The 18,845-nt window shown below is 44.4% G+C and overlaps 2 protein-coding genes and 1 long non-coding RNA gene across 6 annotated transcripts; 2 read left to right on the top strand and 1 right to left on the bottom strand.

The window, feature by feature from the left end:
• The first annotated feature begins 4,716 nt into the window (after positions 1-4,716).
• On the top strand, positions 4,717-5,653 carry LOC103639118 (uncharacterized). Its single transcript, XR_559243.2, has 3 exons — positions 4,717-4,797; positions 5,333-5,437; positions 5,537-5,653. It is a non-coding gene; the product is annotated as an uncharacterized lncRNA (long non-coding RNA).
• A 1,649-nt stretch (positions 5,654-7,302) lies between these two features.
• On the top strand, positions 7,303-11,721 carry LOC100272463 (Rhomboid-like protein 19). 2 transcript variants are annotated; one of them, XM_008660010.4, is made up of 8 exons: positions 7,303-7,675; positions 7,923-8,047; positions 9,007-9,067; positions 9,460-9,626; positions 10,014-10,125; positions 10,220-10,422; positions 10,929-11,150; positions 11,255-11,721. In XM_008660010.4, the coding sequence occupies exons 1-7, from the start codon at positions 7,643-7,645 to the stop codon at positions 11,107-11,109; spliced, it is 882 nt and encodes a 293-aa protein (XP_008658232.1). In that variant the 5' UTR covers positions 7,303-7,642; the 3' UTR covers positions 11,110-11,150; positions 11,255-11,721. The 2 variants fall into 2 exon arrangements, with proteins under 2 accessions (XP_008658232.1, NP_001140408.1); NM_001146936.1 differs by having other exon boundaries at positions 7,346-7,675; positions 10,929-11,063; positions 11,255-11,603.
• Positions 11,722-12,633: 912 nt separating this feature from the next.
• LOC100191939 (Phosphoinositide phospholipase C 2) lies at positions 12,634-18,509 on the bottom strand. Of its 3 annotated transcripts, XM_008659806.3 has the most exons (7): positions 17,925-18,508; positions 14,855-15,051; positions 14,607-14,742; positions 14,360-14,503; positions 14,108-14,182; positions 13,666-13,946; positions 12,634-13,547 (listed from the first exon to the last, which is right to left on the bottom strand). In XM_008659806.3, the coding sequence occupies exons 1-7, from the start codon at positions 18,234-18,236 to the stop codon at positions 12,872-12,874; spliced, it is 1,821 nt and encodes a 606-aa protein (XP_008658028.1). In that variant the 5' UTR covers positions 18,237-18,508; the 3' UTR covers positions 12,634-12,871. The 3 variants fall into 3 exon arrangements, with proteins under 3 accessions (XP_008658028.1, XP_020399041.1, NP_001348481.1); NM_001361552.1 differs by having other exon boundaries at positions 12,739-13,547; positions 14,108-14,503; positions 17,925-18,359; XM_020543452.1 differs by lacking the exon at positions 13,666-13,946 and having other exon boundaries at positions 14,108-14,503; positions 17,925-18,509.
• Between the last annotated feature and the right edge of the window lie 336 nt (positions 18,510-18,845).

Genomic DNA, 18,845 nt, shown 5'->3' on the forward strand with positions numbered 1-18,845 from the left:
AGATGAACATTCCATTACCATACATACCCGAAGCACACATGAAAATTCTAGGAAGGTGATGGTGACCAGATATGTTCCACAGAGATATTTTAGAGCTGACACCTACTGGTAATCCACATATGTATTGTAATGGATTTTCAGAATCGTTATCACAGACCCACAACATTGCACTTATCACTTTAAGCATTCCAAAATCTATTGTTGGTTTCAGATGAAAGAGTTGCATCCAATTGTTGATGTTGCCAATCCGATTATCGCCAATACGGTTGGTATCAAAGTCTTCTTAATTTCTCCACTGAAGTCAGACAGTTCACAGGACCCATCAGCGCACAGATCCTCTAAGGGCTTGTTCGGTTATTTTCAATCCATATGGATTGAAGGGGATTGATACGGATTGAGGGGGATTTTGACTTACTAGGGATTGAAACCCCCTCAATCCCCCTCAATCCATATGGATTGGGGTATAACCGAACAAGCCCTAAGCGATTAATTACCCAGAGCGGTCGCGCCTAGAACTACCTTGGAACAAACTGCAATCTTTGAGAGTCTACATAAATGATCTATCAAAGAAAGCTCCAATACTTGGACCTCCAATACTATATTTAATCCAATATAACAATATTTCATCCTCCTACAATGCTGGCTATGAAAACTATACATAGCTGTTCCATAAGTCCTACAATGCTGTTGAATATTATTTCTGCCCAAAAAAGGGTGTCAAGACATGCGATTTTAATGACTAGGGTAAACAAATGAAACAATGAATACTATTGATTTGACTTTTACAAGGTCCACATATATTTTGATAGTTTATTAATTTAGCAGTTAAACAACATGGTACACTGATTCATCAAGAACCGAGTGTCTAATAAAAGCATCCAGGCTAACTAAGATTCAAGAACATTTTTTATCATATAAGACAACATCACAGTACTTGAGGGCAATAATTTGCTAGATAATAAGGTTTAGCATCAGGGTCTATATTTAGCTTTTTATCATATAAGTCAGTCAAAAAGGTTGTTCCCTCACATAGCCATTGGCAGTCGGGAACCATATGGGTACTCCACACCTCTCCCCCATCAGCAACCTAAAACTTTTCAAAGGGACCACATCATCATGGGGGTAGGCCCACGGTATGGTAGCAGGTATATTATTTGTCAATTCAGTCCGCAGACTGCTAGGTATTGGAGTTCATAGTGTCAAGTGTAATTGGAAGTAGGCTAAACTTGAACCATGGTCTTCTTTAGAATGAGAAAGAATACTCGTAGCCATGGTGTTCTTTAGAATGACAATGCTGGTAGTCTGAACATGAACCTGAACTGGATCATTTGGAATGCAGGAATTTCATGGTATAGAAATTTCACAGGAATTAGTTCAAAAACACAAGAAAATTTTTCTTTGTTCCAAAGGGGCCTAAACTGTCGGCAGTGTTCAGCTTCATGTTCTAAACTGGAGCAAGTTTCAGGTTCAGGTTACTGTTTACGAACTGGAAGAAGATAAGCATCAGGGTGGCGTCTCCTCAATCCTTAGTCCGTGGTGGTGGAGAGAGATAAAAAAAATCAGTGCAAATTCTTGCAGCGATCTCATTTCATGGACACCATTCGGCCAGACACAAACAGAAGAATTTATCATTTCGTCTGTTGCCTTGTTGCTGCAGCAGTAGCACGCGTTGTGGGCTAACAAAGTGCTATAGAGGAAGAGGAGAGAGCGTGGAACTCATGGCTAGGCTCAACTCGAATAAGGCCCAACGCAACTAAAAGCTTTGCTGGCCTTCTCCAAACACGTCAACATGGAGTGCATTTCCCTGTTTCCTGCTACGACCCGGAAACTGGCTCAGATCATGGACTTGTGGTGCCGGTCCTTCGCTTAGTCGTCAGGCTCAGGCATTCTCTGGCGGTAAACCAAACAAACCAGAAGAATGCAACCCAACCTGAAACGCATACGAAGCACAGTTGAAAGAGACAGTAGTATCGATAATGACAATAACTGGTAGAGGGATTTGAGACTTGGAGAGGCATTTCGAGGACTGGAGATGGCAACTCGCAAGCAGCAGCGGCGGCGGCAGAAGTTCTAACTACAGGCATAAAAGTTAATTACTGAAGATTGCATTGCAAAAAAATGGCGAGTAACGGTATACCAGTGGCGATCGTGATGGCAACGACTGTCGCGATCGTGGTGGCCGAGATAACGGTATACCAGTCTGCAGCAGAACACTGCTGAATTTGATATACAGTGTGAGGTTTTTAACAGTGAAATCTTTTCACTGCGCGATTATTTCTATGTGTTCAACAACTGATTATAGATATTTTTCCCCGGAAGAAGCTGATGCTTTTATCATCATGTATAGTGGTTATGTCTTTGGTCCTGTTTGGTTTGAGACTAAAGATTAGTCCCTCTATTTTAGTCCTATTTAGTCCCTAAATAATTATCAAACGGTGAGACTCTCAAAGTTAGCTCACTATCCCATTTTGGCCTTGTGTCCCACTTTGGTTCACAGTCCCAAATAGGTCCTGGGTCTGATATTGTTGAGGAAATGTCTTATCGTGCATTAATGGGGCTGCCCAAGATGACCGTATGTCATTAGTAGATGTTATACCAATTGAATTTCTATCATGATGCAAGCTACACCAGAGTATTGGACTGTCGTTGCAGAGTTATTTTCAATGAATTATTGAATTGACAAATTTGTGCGATTTCTGGTACATTTCAGATTGTGCGGATTTGGTAAAGGGAGCCAAGGACAAGCATTTGAGGGTTAAGGGACCTGTCAGGATCCCTACTAAGGTTCTCCACATCACCACTCGCGTGTCCCCTTGCGGTGAAGGTATCAAGTTGTCTGCTGGTTGGTTTTGTTTAATTTTACTGATTGAGTTTTTAGTGCTTTCATTAATAGGAATACGTAATACATTGATCTGTTCACTTTTCACTAATTTATACATGTGTTAAGCATTAAAGTGCTCGCAGTTCACAAAATATTATGCTATTGTTAATTTTATTTTGGATTCCATTTATTTCTTAAAAAGATTTTTCTTACTATTATAACATGTAAAACTACTGTATCTATCCTGCACCATGGGAGGTGATTTTTGTTCTTTACGTTATTATCTACTCCTTGTGTTCCTAATTATTGTTCACTTTGGCTTTTGTATAGTATAATAATCCAAACTTGTGTGTATTTCGGGTATTTATTGGGGTAGTGTAAAGTTTATATGCATACTTCCTGTATATAGAGGTTGATGCTATTTATCTAATGGTATTGGTAAGGCTTAGCTAATAGTATGATTTGTGTACGGTTTGTTGCATCCGTTCACAATTCTCTTTCTCACATACTTCCTGTGTTCATGCTGCATTGCTGCTTAAAATCAGCATCGGTCAATAACTCCTTGAATGATGTTACATCCTGCTTACGTGGTGTACCTTTTACGAAAGGAAGATTGAAGAGAGCAGACAAACAGCTCTGCAAATCCTCATTGTGCCATGTTTCCCATTAATTAGCTCCCCCCTCTACGGTCATCTATGCCTCATGTCGTCGTCTGCCCTGACCATTTCGGCACTAGGAGGACTGCTATCATTGTCTGTCCCACTATGCGTGCTCTTGTGCTCAGCTCCCTGTTTCTAAGTCGCTTATCCACCTCTGCATGAGTTGCAGACTCATGAACTACAAGCCTTAATCACATTCACACCTATAGTCCAAAATAAGTGCTCAACCAACCAACCCACACTGCTCCTATGTCGTGCTATATCAATGCATTAGAGCATTTTACAATTTAGTTTAAAATATTTTCAAATGATAAAAGGTTTTGATGGAGCCAGCCGTATTGAACCGTGAAAGAGTTGCATTGGACAAGAAAAACAGGATACCTATGTAAGTTATATTATAAACAACAGTTAACACAAGATTTCGCTATCAAATTTATATGAACGTTATTTAGTCACATGTTTAATATAGCTTCAGGTTATTCGACGACTATAGCGATGAAGATTTTTATGGGGTACAACGGAAGTATAGTATTGTCGCTCGAGTTGAAGTTAAATTCCCGATTGAACCACGTTATCGTGACAGGCAACATTACATTTTGTCTGACATCAATGTAAGACAACCCCTCTTTAAGTTTCAGTGGATTGATTTTGTCCGCCTGGTTGTTCCTTCTTGCTGAATTCAGACGACGCCATATGCGGCCAAGCCATCCGGTTGGAGAAAGGCTCAACACGCTGACGCCGAGATGACTCCAGCGCCTCTTCCTGCACAAGGGCGAGTGCACAAGCAGCATCGAGATTTGGAGGTCTTTGTACCATTATAACAGTTTTAATATCATGTTTGAGACCATCGATAAATCACATTGTGTAGTACAAGGGATCAGTATGCGACTCATATGTAGCTAACTCATCTATCAAGGATGCAAACTGTTCAACGTAGTCTGAAACAGACCCTGTCTGACTAATATGGAAGAGATGACGAATCAAGGATTCATGTTGTTCACGAGCTGGATGGGCTTGGCCAGCATCGCCTTCGACCCTCCCCCATCGTCGTCGCTCGGGGTTGCAGGCGAATTTTGGGCGGAGAACGTGCTGCATCTGGACCGCCGGTGTGGAGGCACGCGATGTTGTCCCAGACCATGCCGAGCACGGGCTCGTTCTGCGTGATGTTGGGGAGCCCCCGCAGGTCGCCGTCGCCATCGTCGTCCTGTGGGGACGAGACGCGGATGAGCCAGGCGATGTCCTCGAGCATAATCAACAGTTGGAACTCCAGCATACATAGCCCCCGAGGTTCTTTCCAGAAAAGAGTATGATGGAAAGGTGAGTTGTTATTTACTTCACTTCATGCTTGATAATTCTCATTTCTTTGCTGTATGTGTATCTGCTTTTTCCCCCTGCATCAATCAATGAGATAAAAGGTTCGTGGCCGCGACACTTAACAAAACTGGAAGTCGTAGTTCCTTCAGTTTTTGTTTGTATCATGTATCTTTAGGACTTGAAGTCGGCATCTTTCAGACAAACATGTTTTGTTTTCTAAGTACTGCAGCAGTACTTACTGCAACTCATAAAAAGAAGGCCTTGAAAGTAACTGACTTATCTTGTGTCTAGAGTTTGACTCGTGCTGCATATAGAATTAGCATTGGGATTTGTTTCTAATGTTGTGTGGTCACAGTAACTTACCATTTAGGTACCAGTTGGTTTCTTGGCTCGTTTTCACTGAAAATGCTTGCATTGAGGACAAGCAGGAATATGGAGCTGTATATCCTTCAAGTGCTGCTTTTAGGCTTTTGAATTTCACATCGGTAGGGTAGTTTTAACACTGCATGTTGTGAGAGAACTCATTCTCCTCGTCCAGGTAGCAGACGTTTGGTCCTGTGGTGTCACGCTGTACGTGATGCTCGTGGGATCATATCCATTTGAAGATCCTGAGGATCCAAGGAACTTCCGGAAAACGATCAGCGTAATCATCTCCCTTTTCCTTCTATTGGTTATCACAGCTTACTTCAGTTGCTTGTTTGGTGATTCTGAAAGCAATTTCAATGTCTCTTGTGCTTGGCAGAGAATTCTTGGCGTGTAATACTCCATCCCGGATTATGTGAGAGTGTCTTCAGACTGCAGACGCCTTCTGTCTCAGATATTCGTTGCCGATCCTTCAAAGGTACTTCCTCTCTCAATTCAGTAAATCCAAATCCAAGCTGGCCTAATCGTCAGAGTTCAGATCACCTCCAAAAGGCAAATATTTCATATGCTGATTATACTGAGGTGTGGATCCTGCAACCCTGGACAAACAATTATCAGCGTGATCACTGACAGTGAATTTCTTGTGAAACGTCCTCTACCTGAAACTGAAAGAGGGCCACGATCCCACAGATAAAGCATCACCCGTGGTTCCTGAAGACCCTCCCGAGGGAGATCTCGGAGAGGGAGAAGGCCAACTACAAGGTCGCGGATGCCGCCGAGCCGGCGCAGCCGCGCAGGCCGTGGACAAGATCATGCGGATCGTTGAGGAGGCCAAGACCCCCGGTGACATGTCCAAGGTGGTCGACCCGGCGCTGCTGGCCGAGATGGCAGAGCTGGAGAGCGACGAGGAAGAGGCAGACACCGATGACACCTACTGATCGCTCCTGCATGCAGCTCAACAGCTGCTCAGTCATGGTGTCCAGTACTTGTGCTGCAGACATGGCGCCGCCGAGCGCCCGAGCTTAACCCGTGCGTGTGATGACGGATGTTGTATTGCACTCTTTACTCTGTTTGTATAATAAAAGTCTGTACAGCGCTGTACAATTGCAGATTGCCTTGTACAGATAAACTAGCATGCAGTGATATACTCCGTCCCAAATTCTATGTTCCAAAACAGTTTAAATAATTATATTTTTTAGAGAGATCAAAGTAGTTTTAAGTATGATTAAATTTATATAATAAAATAATACTAATTATGACACCAAATAAGTATCATGGATATTTAAGTATGATAAATTTATAAATAGTATTACATTATAATCAGCTACTACAGAAAATTAAAGATAAAACGAAGCGTCGATCATGACAGAAGCCAAAATATATTATAAAGAGGTCATATCGCGGATGGCGTCGAGGGCCAGAACGCGACGCTGGGGCTTCTTTCGTGCTTGAGCGGCAGGAGCCAGACCCACGAAACGGACAGTATGGACGCCCTCGTTCCACTCTTATGCTATTTTATATCTTAGAATGTGAATACTTATGTTTTTCTATAATAATCATGGGTCATTTTCACTATCCTGGGAAATTCGGATCTGTGTTCGCCTCATTTCCTGGACCCATCTTTGCAGCTCTATATCTGTTTCAGACTACGTTAGGTTATTATGTGTTTCCGTTGGCATCCACCTAGTATTAAATATATCTTGAATGTACTTCATTTGAGAGAGGAATATCCATTAGTTGAGTTACTTTACTTGAAATCCGAAAAAGTAAGTCAACTCTTTCATCATCATAGACATCTCAAATTTCTATGTTATCACCTGTTGAACTCTTCACATGATTTTTGATTAGCAGAACCAAATATTATGTCATCGACATATATTTGATATATAAACAAATCATTATTGCAAGTTTTTAGTGAAAAAGTTAGATTAGCTTTCCCGATCTTGAAAACATTAGATATAAGAAAATATCTAATACATTCATACCACGCTCTTATATACCATCTTATACATTGCTTAAGTCCATTAAGCGTTCACACACAATGGTGGATGCATCACAGCATCAGTCACGCACTCACGTACCGGGATTGGACCCAACCAACTGAATCCCAACGGACGGGACTGCCTCCTGCGATTCGAGTGGGACGGACACGAGCCGGCCCATGCCCACCCAGGCAGCCTGGTTGACTCGCACCCGTCCACCTCCCTCGCCGCATAAAACCCCGGCCGCGCTCGCCACTGCCCACCGGCGACGGAGGAGGCTCTCCACTACTCACTCCATTTCTGTGAGATCCTCGCCGCGCAAGAAGCGCAACATCGCGTCTTCCTGCAGGCTGCACCCGCGTGCCGCGCTTCCTTCCGAGTCCCGACACCCGAGGCCCGAGCGCCTGCCGGCTGCCGCCAACTTCTGTTTCTGACGAGTGTCTGTGACCTCGGCTCGGGTTCGACCTTCGACGGGGAACGGAGTGAGGTCAGCTGCCGACGCAATGAGCGCCTCCGCAGCCCCGGCCCCCGCAGCGGTATGGCTCCACTTCCCGCGCTTCTCTTCTCGTTCCGCCGCGCGGACCCGTCCCTTGATCTGCCTGCCCGTGCTTCTACCGCCTTCTCATCGAATCGACTCTGCACTCCGCCTCGCTGACGGTTCCACGGGCCTCACAACGGAGGATCGCCGGTTCCCGAAGCACCACCTGTTCGGCAGGGCCGCCGGATCGCTTATACCAGCTAGCGCGTCTATGCATGTCTAACTGATCCATCTCGCTGATGCAGGGAGGGCGATTCTTCACGGGCTTCACAAGACTGTGCAAGGGCCTCGCCGTCGTCCTCTTACTCGCCCACATTTTGGTCCACCTCTTCCCTTCAGCCGCCACATATCTCACGCTGATACCAGCCAGGTACCCACTGTGATTCCTGATCCATGATTCCTGAACCGACAGGGTTAGCCGAGCTACCTGCTCTTCCCTATTTGGCTGAACAGCGACCAGTCATGTAATCTATAATTCTGTACCGCCATTCACTTACTGTCTGTGTAATTGGAAACTTATTTTACGAGTAAAATGTAGTCCTCTAACTTTGTCGGTCCGTGCAAAACCGTCCAAAATAGAGTTTGCTCAAACCAAATGCCGACGCCACGTTGGAGTAAATTGAGTCCCCGAACTTGACATGCTATATCAATTGGGTATCTGAACTTAACATGTTGTGCTACTTGGATCCCCAAACTTTCATTAATGTGATCCAACGTGGTACGCCATTTGAGCAAATCTGGTTTTCAACAGTTTTGCATAGACTAGCATAGTTAGAGAACCACTTTTGCTGGTTTTATAAATTCGGTGACCCAAGTGACATAATGTGCCAAGTTCGAGGACCACTACTGCATTTGACTCTTATTTTATTCACGTTTCCCTTCCGTTGCTGCTCAGTTGTGCCTAACTGAAATCAGGGGAAAAAATCTGAATGTATATGCCTCCCGTGCAGTTATTGCTAATGCTCTTCTGTATATGGGGAAAGTGCAACTTCAGTAAAATACAAACCAATTCGATTACTTGTCAGTTGTGTTTAGTTGGAATTTTACTAATTTGCATTCCTTTTTTTGTTACTGCTAGGTTGCCTTTGATAACTGAAATTAGAAAGAAAAAAAGGTTTCTGAATGACAGTAGTTAATGCGTAATTTTAATTTGATGTAAGTTTCAATGTCCATTTCCACATCTACCTATGTTATATTGTTGGAAATGACCATATATAACTACGTCAATCTACCTACATACTAAGATCCTTGCGGTGCCATTTCTTCATAGTAGATTACATGAATAGCTGTTTTCAGGAGGTTAACTAACTAGATGTGCTCTCTGTACAGGACAATCCCTTTTGCTTGGAACCTGGTTACCGCTGGTTACATTGAGCAAACAATTCCAGGGGTATGTTTGCTCAGCACATCTCCAATAGTCCAATGTACCAATTCACCATTCTGTGATTATGTTTGCATTTCTTGCTAACCAAACATCGGAACAACTCTACGGACGAAAAAGATTGTGAGGAGTGCTGCGATATTTCATCTGTTTTCTGTTTCCCATTATATTGTCCCCTATGCCTGTGGAATATTTGAGATATGGTTCTTGATGTGTACTTTAATTTGAAATCATGTTATTCTGTTGTCTGTTGGTCATCAGTTTTCTAGGAATTCTCTTTATTCCTTGCTCATTATCCTATCTTACCTAGGATATTGCATCACACCACAATGTCGTGAAGGCTCATTATTCAGTATTTTAGGCAATGGCACCCTTATCTTACAAGGCTTCCGTGTTTCCAGGTGATTGTGAGCATAGTTGGTCTTCTTCTATTTGGGAAGGTGTTGGAGCCTTTATGGGGAGCTAAGGAACTGCTCAAGTTTATTTTTATTGTTAATCTCTCAATTTCAGCGTGTGTCTTCGTAACTATGATTGTGCTATACTACATAACACAGGAGGAGAGCTACCTGTAAGTGTCACATTTCATTACTAGCTTGCTAATCAAATAGTTTTTATCTGATTTATTTACATGGGCACTTTGTTATGGAATATTTTTAAGTGTACTTGCAAAAGTATTTCCAGACAGGTAACCTGCAGATTCAATGCCTCCAAGTATAGTATTGTTAAGAAATAATGTGCTGAGCTCCCTCATTTGAAAATTGAAATAATGTTTTTGTCTCCTAATTTTGATCATAAGATATCCAAGTGATAACAAGAACTAGGTTTAGATGGTTTGCTGAAACATGCAGCAAAATAATGTTTTCTGGTTCTTTTCAATAGTGGATTTTCATGACATATCAGTTCATAGTGATCAGTTTGCCATGAAAATTGACACTACATCTATTTGATTCTGCAGCTACACACCTGTTTCTGGGTTTTATGGAGTTCTTTCAGGACTACTGGTGGGCATCAAGCAAATTTTACCTGATCAGGAGCTTAACCTTTTTGTGTTCAAGATTAGTGCAAAGGTATTCGGTCACTTCTATAATGAAATTTGTTTAATTTGGCAATCAATTTTGATCATCTCCCAAGGTTTCGTAACATATCTTTCTGTTTATTCAGTGGATTCCATCTATTGTTGCATTTATCTCGGTTGCTGTAAGCTTCTTCATGAAGGAAGTGATGTCATACCTTCCCATCATATTATTTGGCATCTACATGAGCTGGATTTACCTGCGTTACTTCCAAAGGAGATTAGAAGTAGGCCTTAAAGGGGACCCAAGTGATGAATTCTCGTTTTCAAGCTTCTTCCCTGGATTTTTAAGGTACTATTTTTCACAAGTGACGTTGCTGTAGAGAGAAATGCAAACGCAATGCAATAATTGTGTGAAACAAAGAACATTTTAGAGTACCCCTTACTCAGCAATGTGTGAATCCCTAGTTTAAAAATATTAGAAGAAAGTTTTGGATTACCATTGCAATTAAACGTAACATCTAACTCTACCTTCAAAAGCATAGAGAGTTAGGAAAACGGCTGTAGAGATATAGGTGCTCATCCAACCTGTTTTTCACCATGCTAGCCGTGGCTCCTGGCCCCAAGTAAAAACGCAAAAACTCTAGCATTAACCCTCCAAGCTCCAACTATACCAATTTATGGATTCCTAGCTCTAGGGTTATGCAAAGAACTGTCCTTGGATTTTTTTTCTTCTCTGAAAGTTTTGCTCAACACTTGCCGATTCCAAACAATACAAGACTCAACAATTCTAGAAATAAATAAACCCTAAAGTCTGTTTGTTTTTTTTAATTTCATAAACTTATTAAAATGTCGCAGGCCAATTTTGGACCCTATTGCTTCTGTATTCCACAAACTTTTCTGTGGGCGATCTGCAAGACCTGAAGGCACAGGCCAGACATTGGATGGGTCACAGTTCCCTGGTTCAGGCTCCACTGAGGCAAACAGGAGGAGGTGCGGATTCCCTTTTTCTCTCATCGTTGTAGCCATCCATCACTGAGACCATCTGCATAGTGGAGCACATGATGTTGTTTCCTACCCGTTGAGTGATTTCTACCCATTGTTAAAGTTTGATGTTCTTATCTGGTGATAACCGGCTTCAATCAGGCATCTCATTTGATTCAATTATTGCCCGTTCCCTGCAGAGAAAGGGGCCAGAAGGCACTGGAGCAGAGACTGGCAGAGAAGCTGGCTGCGGTCAGGAAGGCGGAGGGCACGCCTCCGCCGAAGCAGCAGCAGGAGGAGGAGGAGGACGCGGAGAATGATGCTTCTGATAAAGTCTGAGCGACTGAGCCCCTCTTGTTTTCAGCTGGTGGAATTCGCTGCCAGGAGATCCTATCCTTGTGTCAATTTTTTCCTTATATTTGCGCGTGCCGCCGCGTGAGCGAGACCCGCAGTATAGTGGAGTTGAGTAGCCTCATGGCATGGCGATTGTGAGTTGTGACAAAAGAATGCAGCCGTGCAAGAAGGCAAATGCGACACGCATGTTCGAACAAATTCTTGCAGGGTAGCGAGTAGTTTTTTCTTTTCTTTTTATTTTTAAGTTTGCAAGAGCACTGCATATCATTTAAGGAGAGGGGGAAACAAGTTCAATACATGGTTAAATTATACATATGTCCTAAATTAAAATTCGTTTTAGATAATTATTAGATTCGTGCAATACTTGATATAGGTGTTTTATATATGTGATCACCATCCATTGAATATAGGCATAAAAACCAAATGATAAAATGACTATCATTAGTATAGAAAGCCAAAACAACCCTATCACAGCAGCCCTCTTTCCAACTAGCTAATGCCATTGATAAAGGATGCCAAGCCGGTGAGCTCACTTCGCCATTTCTTCTTTTGATTCACTAAGTGCTAATTTCGCATTAAGAAAGCAACCTAGTTTTTTTAAAATCAGTTTTTTATTTTTTTAGATATGCGAGACTAGTTTCTTGGTTTTTAAGAGACTGAGAATATAATTCCTATAAACTAAGATATAAATCAGTATGTTTGGAACCACCTAAATTTTCATAAACCAAGTGCTTCCAAACAGGTCCTAAATGCTAAAGTTTAACAAATTCATACATTTGCTGAGACTATATGGATCAACGGTTGTATATCTTCAAGGGCCTAAGGTGTAATGTCAAGCCAGCGATTAGTTTCTTGCATGGGTGCTTGTGTTTCGTGTTATGCTCAGTAGTCAACCCTTGCCAAATAATTTTTACGCCGACGTTTCATGTGCGATCTGACCGAAATGTCTCACTCAACTCAAGTGAAGTTCTAGTCGACTGGTCGGATTGGAACTTGGCCTTGCATTTTATTTCTATACTTTTCTCTGTTTTTTTCTAAAGAAAGTAGCTGTAGCATTGCATAAAGATCATAACTTGTTCTTTAGATAGGCGAACGTTCGATAGGCAGCAACCACAGCTATCATTCTTGACTCTTCCTAGCTGGCTAGCTCCGATCCTGCGGCAACTCAAGACAGGTTCCCAGCAGAGCAGAACGGTTAAAAAGCAACGTAGCAAAGTCTCCGGACTGAAATCAAGCGCGTGTTAATTACAATTATTTATCAGCGTCCATTGTATTAACATAATAAATCTTTAATTTATTACCTCACTTAGTTATCAACACCACTGAAGATAATCACACACTCACTCATAGACATTCAGTCATTCATATGCACAAGCACATACAACAACAGAAACACCGCACAAAACGAATTCTCTGAATATTCATTCATTCATTGACGCGCTGCCAGACACAGTATATATCGATCACTGCGTGGAGTTGGAGTCGGAGGCGGGGAAGAAGTCGAAGCGCATGAGCAGCTTGACGGAGGGCAGCGGCTGGCCCTTGTGGTCGGACAGCCTGACGGAGCGGATCCCCGGGCGGAGCTCCCACACGGGCAGGCAGGTCTGGCCGCCGAACTCGTCCTTCTGGTGGTTGTCCGACTCGTGCACCTCCACCCGCAGCAGCGCCAGCTCCGGCATCGCCAGCGGGAACGGCCCGAACTCGTGGTCCCACGCCGGGACCCAGCTGTCCATCGCCACCCGCGTCTGCTCCATCCTCGTGTCCGCCGGCACCCCGGCGACCCCCACCCGGGCGTAGAAGTCCGGCGGCGAGCACCGGTCGAAGTGCGTCTTCCGGAAGTCGAACCGCCAGCCGTCCCCCATGTACACCGTCACCCTCAGCCTCGTCTTCACCGGCAGCTCGGCTCTCGGGTCGAAGTCCAACGGCTTGCTGCGCATCAGCGCGTCGGGTTTCTTCACGTAGCCGCAGCCGCCGTTCGCCCGGAACATGCCTTGCGTCAGCCACAGCTTCCTCCCGTGGCCCTGCATGTTTGCCGCCACCATCTGGACTCCGTACCTCCACCCCATCAGCGGGTTGTAGTTGGACGAAGTGATGCGCGTCGACCGCGGGAAAATGCGCAGTAGGTTCCGCTGCGTGAACCTGGATTTATTTATGACGACATGTCATCGCCGGATCCGGACGTACTGGACAGGGTTGGTTGTAACTGGAAAACAATGTGCAGGTGCATGGCCCCCCCGCGCGCCCCTAGCTGCCTCACCTGACGACGTGATCGCCATGGGAGACGATGGCCTTCTCGAACGCCTTCTCCCCGAGGCTGACGCGCGTCACCTTGTCCGGGTCCACCCGGAGGTCCTGCTCTATGTCGTGCTTCCGTCTGGTGAGCTGGATGGCGATGAGGCGCCGGTACTCGTTGTCCTCCGTCCCCTGCCGCGACTTCTTCTCGGCCTCCGCCTCCGCCTCCACCTCCATCTCATCCTCTGCGCCGGCGCCGGCGGTCTCCTCATCCGCCGTGTACTTGCCGCTGGACTGCTCCGACATCTGCTTTGTTCCATCATGCATTCGATCGGTGTGCTCCGACAACACTACCTTGCTTGCTAGCTAGCTGGCTTGAAGAGTGACGGGGACAGCAGCAGCAGCATGCATGCATGCAGATGCAGATGCAGACATAAAGTTGCAGTGGGTGGAGAGCGAGGACGTGCCTGACGCGCGGTGGCCTTGTCGTCGGTGATCTCCTCCCCCCAGACGCCCTCCTCCTCCTCCGTCGCCGCCGCGTCCTTGCTGCTCTTGGTCTGGAAGTACTCCTTGGGCGCCTTGGTGGAGCAGCATGCATGCAGATGCAGACATAAAGTTGCAGTGGGTGGAGAGCGAGGACGTGCCTGACGGGCGGTGGCCTTGTCGTCGGAGATCTCCTCCCCCCAGACGCCCTCCTCCTCCTCCGTCGCCGCCGCGTCCTTGCTGCTCTTAGTCTGGAAGCACTCCTTGGGCGCCTTGGTGGAGATGACGATCTTGCCCTTGAGCTCGTCCGGGGAAGGGAACTCCGCCATGTGCTCCGACTCCGACACGTACAGCATCTCCCCGAAGGTTTCCTTCAGCATCTGCTAGCAAGCAAGGTAGGGTTGTCAGTTCAGTTCCGGCCATCGGATCGGAGCAGCCAGCCAAGCATGAGGAGATCGATCGATCGATGCAGCGGTCACCGGCCTTGGCCACTTTGGCTTGGAGGTCCCGGTTGAGGTGATCTTCCAGGGTGAGGATGACGGGGTAGGGCGAAGTCGCGAAGGCGTGCTCCTTGATGGCCTCCAGGCACCTGATCAGCTCCACCGGCGACGTCCACGTCCTGCACGCGCCATCGTCGCCGCCGCCGTCAGTAGCGGGGACCAGGATATACAGCGTGTTGGGCCGAGTTTTGTTTTGGGCTTTTGTTTCCCGCGGCAACAGAACCCACCCACCTGCCGTGGAGAACCTCAACGTCGTCCTTGGCGGCGTTGGGCCAGAGGTCCAGCTCGATCACCCGGACGCCGTCGTGGAGGGCCTTCACGATGGGCCTCTCGCTGCACCCGCTGCTCAGCTGGTTCCCCGTCAGGTACGAGTTGTGGCCCGTGTAGATGAAGTAGTGCGACAGCGGCAAGCCCATGTCCTGGTATACCTGCACTTCTCGTCCATGCAGTTTTTCACATTAGTATTTTTGGTATTTGTGGACATTGTGGTCATATGAACTAGATATATAAAGTAAAATTTCCAAGGCGAGGATATAAGGTAAATTTTCGTAATTTTAGGAGCTAAATATATAAACAGAAAAGCTAAAATTGAATAAAATAGTAAAAACTTATTCTTGTAGTTACTTTTAGTTCTTAAGAAGGAGCAAACTTTAGTTAGTTTACTTTAGCACCTAGATTCAAACGGGCTCTAAAAATGTTGAATGTAAATAATTAAGGGTTAGAAATACATATTTAGGGCCTATTTGGGTCCAGAAGCAAACTGACTAGATTTTAGCTCCTCTTTAGAAGCTAAAAGTGACTAAAAAGATAGCTTTTTTCACTGTTTTAATCATTTTTAGTTCTTCCGGTTTAAGTCTTTAGCTCCTAAAGTGACTAAATTTTAGTCACTTTTGTTTTAGGTCATCAGATCCAAATAGGCCCTTATTAACAACAGACAAAAAAGGGCCTTACCTTACTACGATGTTTGGTAGAACACAACTTGCATCGAATATATCAAACACCAATTCCGGTCATATTCTTATCTTATGCTATATATTATTAAGCATTTCAATCTATGTAGGCCCTTGACCTTCTTTTTGTCTAGCTAGGTGACGACACTTTAATTTTGTGCATGTTTCTTTCTGATGAGGTGGGTGGCACTTGCTTTTGCAAGAATCTAATCATACCAAAACAACTAAATGTCAGCACTATCGTTTCTTAATTCCGAAGAATTTTGAAATGCATCATAGAGTATATTCGCTTGGCTTTAATCTGTACGGTGTACCAACTTCAATTGTTTTTATAAGGGAAATTTGGATCCATACCATTAAAAGATCACCACTTTGGATCCATACCATTACTATCTCACTTACATGTGGGTCCACATGAGTCAATGACATGTGGGGTCCATGATATATATCTAAAGTTTGGATCTTTTAATGGTATAGATCCAATTGTTCCTTTTTATAATGTTTTTTGTCTCTATAGATTGTAGCTACAACAGTCCAAACAGTCGACTTTAATCCCGAAGCGAACAACTCAAGATAAATTAAAGGCACATACGTGGCACAACGAACCGCTACCACTAGAGCCTCCTAAGCCGGTCCCAAGCATAGTATAGCTAAAAGTACGACCGCAGCAAGAACTATGGATTGACTAGTTTTTGACATGAGAAAGTACTCCAATCGGGTGGTTACTGGAGGAGAAGTATATCTTCTCAAATACTTCGGTTGACCATAAATACAATGTGTCAAGGTTTGTTATAAGTCAAACAATTTTCATGAGCATCATTGATGGGAGAACAGCACAAGAGTGATATTGTTGCTAGACTCAATATGATTTTTAAAATAGTATATTTTTATGGATATCGTTAACATAGATTGGCTTCAAATAATTAAGTATATTATGTTCTAAAACATAGACCGGCACGATAAAATTAAGTGTTCAATATATGTTTTTTTAATTCTTGTAATAGATTTTACCTCTAGCAGATTTCAAATAGTTAATGAGTGAGAATCAATGTATTACTTTGTAATGGTATTTTTCATATGTTATCTATACGTTATCATATAACTTTTGAACTATGTTTTTTACGTGCTTAGAGCCTTTTATTTGAAATTATAATCTGTCCAGATTATATAATCTAACTTATTTTTAACTAACACAATCTAAGTATATTATAATCCTAAACAAACAACCCCTTAGCCGGTTCAAGACTTTAATAAATTCTATTTTTTGTCACTAGTTGAAGCTATGATAAAGCCATATTGTGTCCCTTGATCTAAGCTTCTTAGTACCACCACCTTTAGTACCGTAGATGGTCGGCATGTACATGATTCAAATGGTCCTGCAGTGGCTAGGACTAGTGCTGGGAATTGGGTCGTGTCGGGCTAGGTCGGTCTAGATCCATCGTGCTTCGGGAGTCGGGACAAACGGGCTCAAGCGGGTAGTGTCGTGCCAGCCCAAAGAGTAGAAACAGTGGCTCAGCCTGGCCCTAAAACAAACTAGACCTTTCATCGGTCCATTGTCGTCCTAAGACCGGTCCATATATTTGAACACATAAAGTTTAAATACTATAACTGCATACAGTCCATAGCTTACTAAATTAAAGGAATTACCCATGTATGTGCAGTGCTAGGTCCGACATGCCGGAATTTAAATTTCGTTCTATGCACGCCTTTAGGTCGTCCTTTGGTCTAATGTTTTCGGACGTGCTCGTAAAAAAAAAAAAACCCGGCCCTTGCAAATTCCAGCAATAGGGACACTGGAGACTGGACCTCATCAACTATTCGTCCACAGTCCACATCCACACGCCCCGATCGTTTTTCCGGCAAGTCATAACTATGAACAGTACCATTGACCGAACGGCAGGCACTTAATTAATGCTCTCAAGTAAATGTATCCTCTCCTGGAATAATGGTCCCAGATAGACCGGTTAATACGCCGTAGTACCTGTGAGTTGTGACCAGAAGGAAAAAAAATCCTCTCAACAATAACCCTTTTTGTCTTTAGAGGGGAAAAAAAGAAAATCCTAATTTAATGCATGTGTGCATGTGCACAATGCAGAAAGGGCGGAGCTGCAGCTGTTGTCTGATCTGCATGACTGCATGTTGAACTCTGCAGGACTCAAACTGATATGATATGATAGATATAATAGTGGGGATAGATAGATAGATATTTCTTACTGACACTGATATGATATACGAGTAAACTGTATTATATAGAATTGGATCACAACACAGTATATGTGGATGTATGTTTTTATAGGATTATTCCTAGAACGAACAGAGAAAAATTAAAAGAGAGGGAGAGAAAAACTCACCCCTCGGCGCGGATCGAGGGCGGCGTTGGCGTCGCTGAAGAGCCACCGGAGGAACCCCTCGGCGGTGAGGCCGCGGCCCTTGCTGAGCAGCCTGTGCTCCGCCGCGAACGCCACCACCTCCTTGGCCGCCGCGTCGGCGCCAGCGTCGGTCTCCCGCTGCACCTCCCGCAGGAACCTCCGCAGCGCCTCCTCCCCGAGCAAGCCGCCGCCGCCGTCGGCGTACGCCCGGAACACGTCGCCGACCGCTTCCGACGGCTCGTTCGACGCCGCCCGGAACCGCCGCAGGAAGCAGCAGACCCTGTACGTCGTCATGGCATCCGCCGGTGGGGTGGGCGCACCGCGTACGTACGGTTCCAAGCTGCTCTCCTCTCTCGCGCGCTAGCAGACAGCTGCTAGCTGTGCCTGTGCGTGCTGCCCCTCCTGCCGGAATAGGACTTTAGCTGCTGCTGCGTTTGCGTGCATGCAGTCCTTATTGAGCTACGTATGTATGTCTATACGCGAATATATATATGCCTGCTGTTGGATTCTTTGTTTGTTATATGCATATAAGTATATATGCGAGTGGTGGTGGTGGAGCAGTTATTGCCGGCTGGCCTGTGGGCGGTCGTAATCCAATATATAGGAGCGGTCGCACCGTTATTATACCATCTTATTTAATAGTCTTTAAGGGGCTAAGTAAAAAAAATATAAGAGACATGATCTCGTCTTTTTACGACTTTATATATACTGTAATTCTTAGCTATATTTATGATCCATGGTCTCAGAAATTGTACCATGCAGTCTTTTAGTCGTCTCTTATACTTAGAAAACTGAACTGGTGTCTCAGGGTTGTACATGTCCTAAGGCCGTTCTCAATGGAAGTTTCATTGCACGGTTTCCAAAAGTGATGCATCAGTTTTGTCTATAAAACAATGTATCCTA

Source organism: Zea mays, chromosome 9 (assembly GCF_902167145.1).
Source record: "Zea mays cultivar B73 chromosome 9, Zm-B73-REFERENCE-NAM-5.0, whole genome shotgun sequence".
NCBI classification, from domain to species: Eukaryota; Viridiplantae; Streptophyta; class Magnoliopsida; order Poales; family Poaceae; genus Zea; species Zea mays.

Bases quoted from the DNA above. Each gene is read 5' to 3' on its own strand.
- LOC100272463 (NM_001146936.1), top strand. From the start codon at position 7,643: ATGAGCGCCTCCGCAGCCCCGGCCCCCGCAGCG. The intron at 9,068-9,459 runs GTATGTTTGCTC...CCGTGTTTCCAG, and splicing joins TTGAGCAAACAATTCCAGGG to GTGATTGTGAGCATAGTTGG. The intron at 9,627-10,013 runs GTAAGTGTCACA...TTGATTCTGCAG, and splicing joins ACACAGGAGGAGAGCTACCT to CTACACACCTGTTTCTGGGT.
- LOC100191939 (NM_001361552.1), bottom strand. From the start codon at position 18,236: ATGACGACGTACAGGGTCTGCTGCTTCCTGCGGCGGTTCCGGGCGGCG. The intron at 15,052-17,924 runs GTGAGTTTTTCT...CGAGAAGTGCAG, and splicing joins CCCTCGATCCGCGCCGAGGG to GTATACCAGGACATGGGCTT. The intron at 14,504-14,606 runs GCCGGTGACCGC...GCTTGCTAGCAG, and splicing joins TCCAAGCCAAAGTGGCCAAG to ATGCTGAAGGAAACCTTCGG.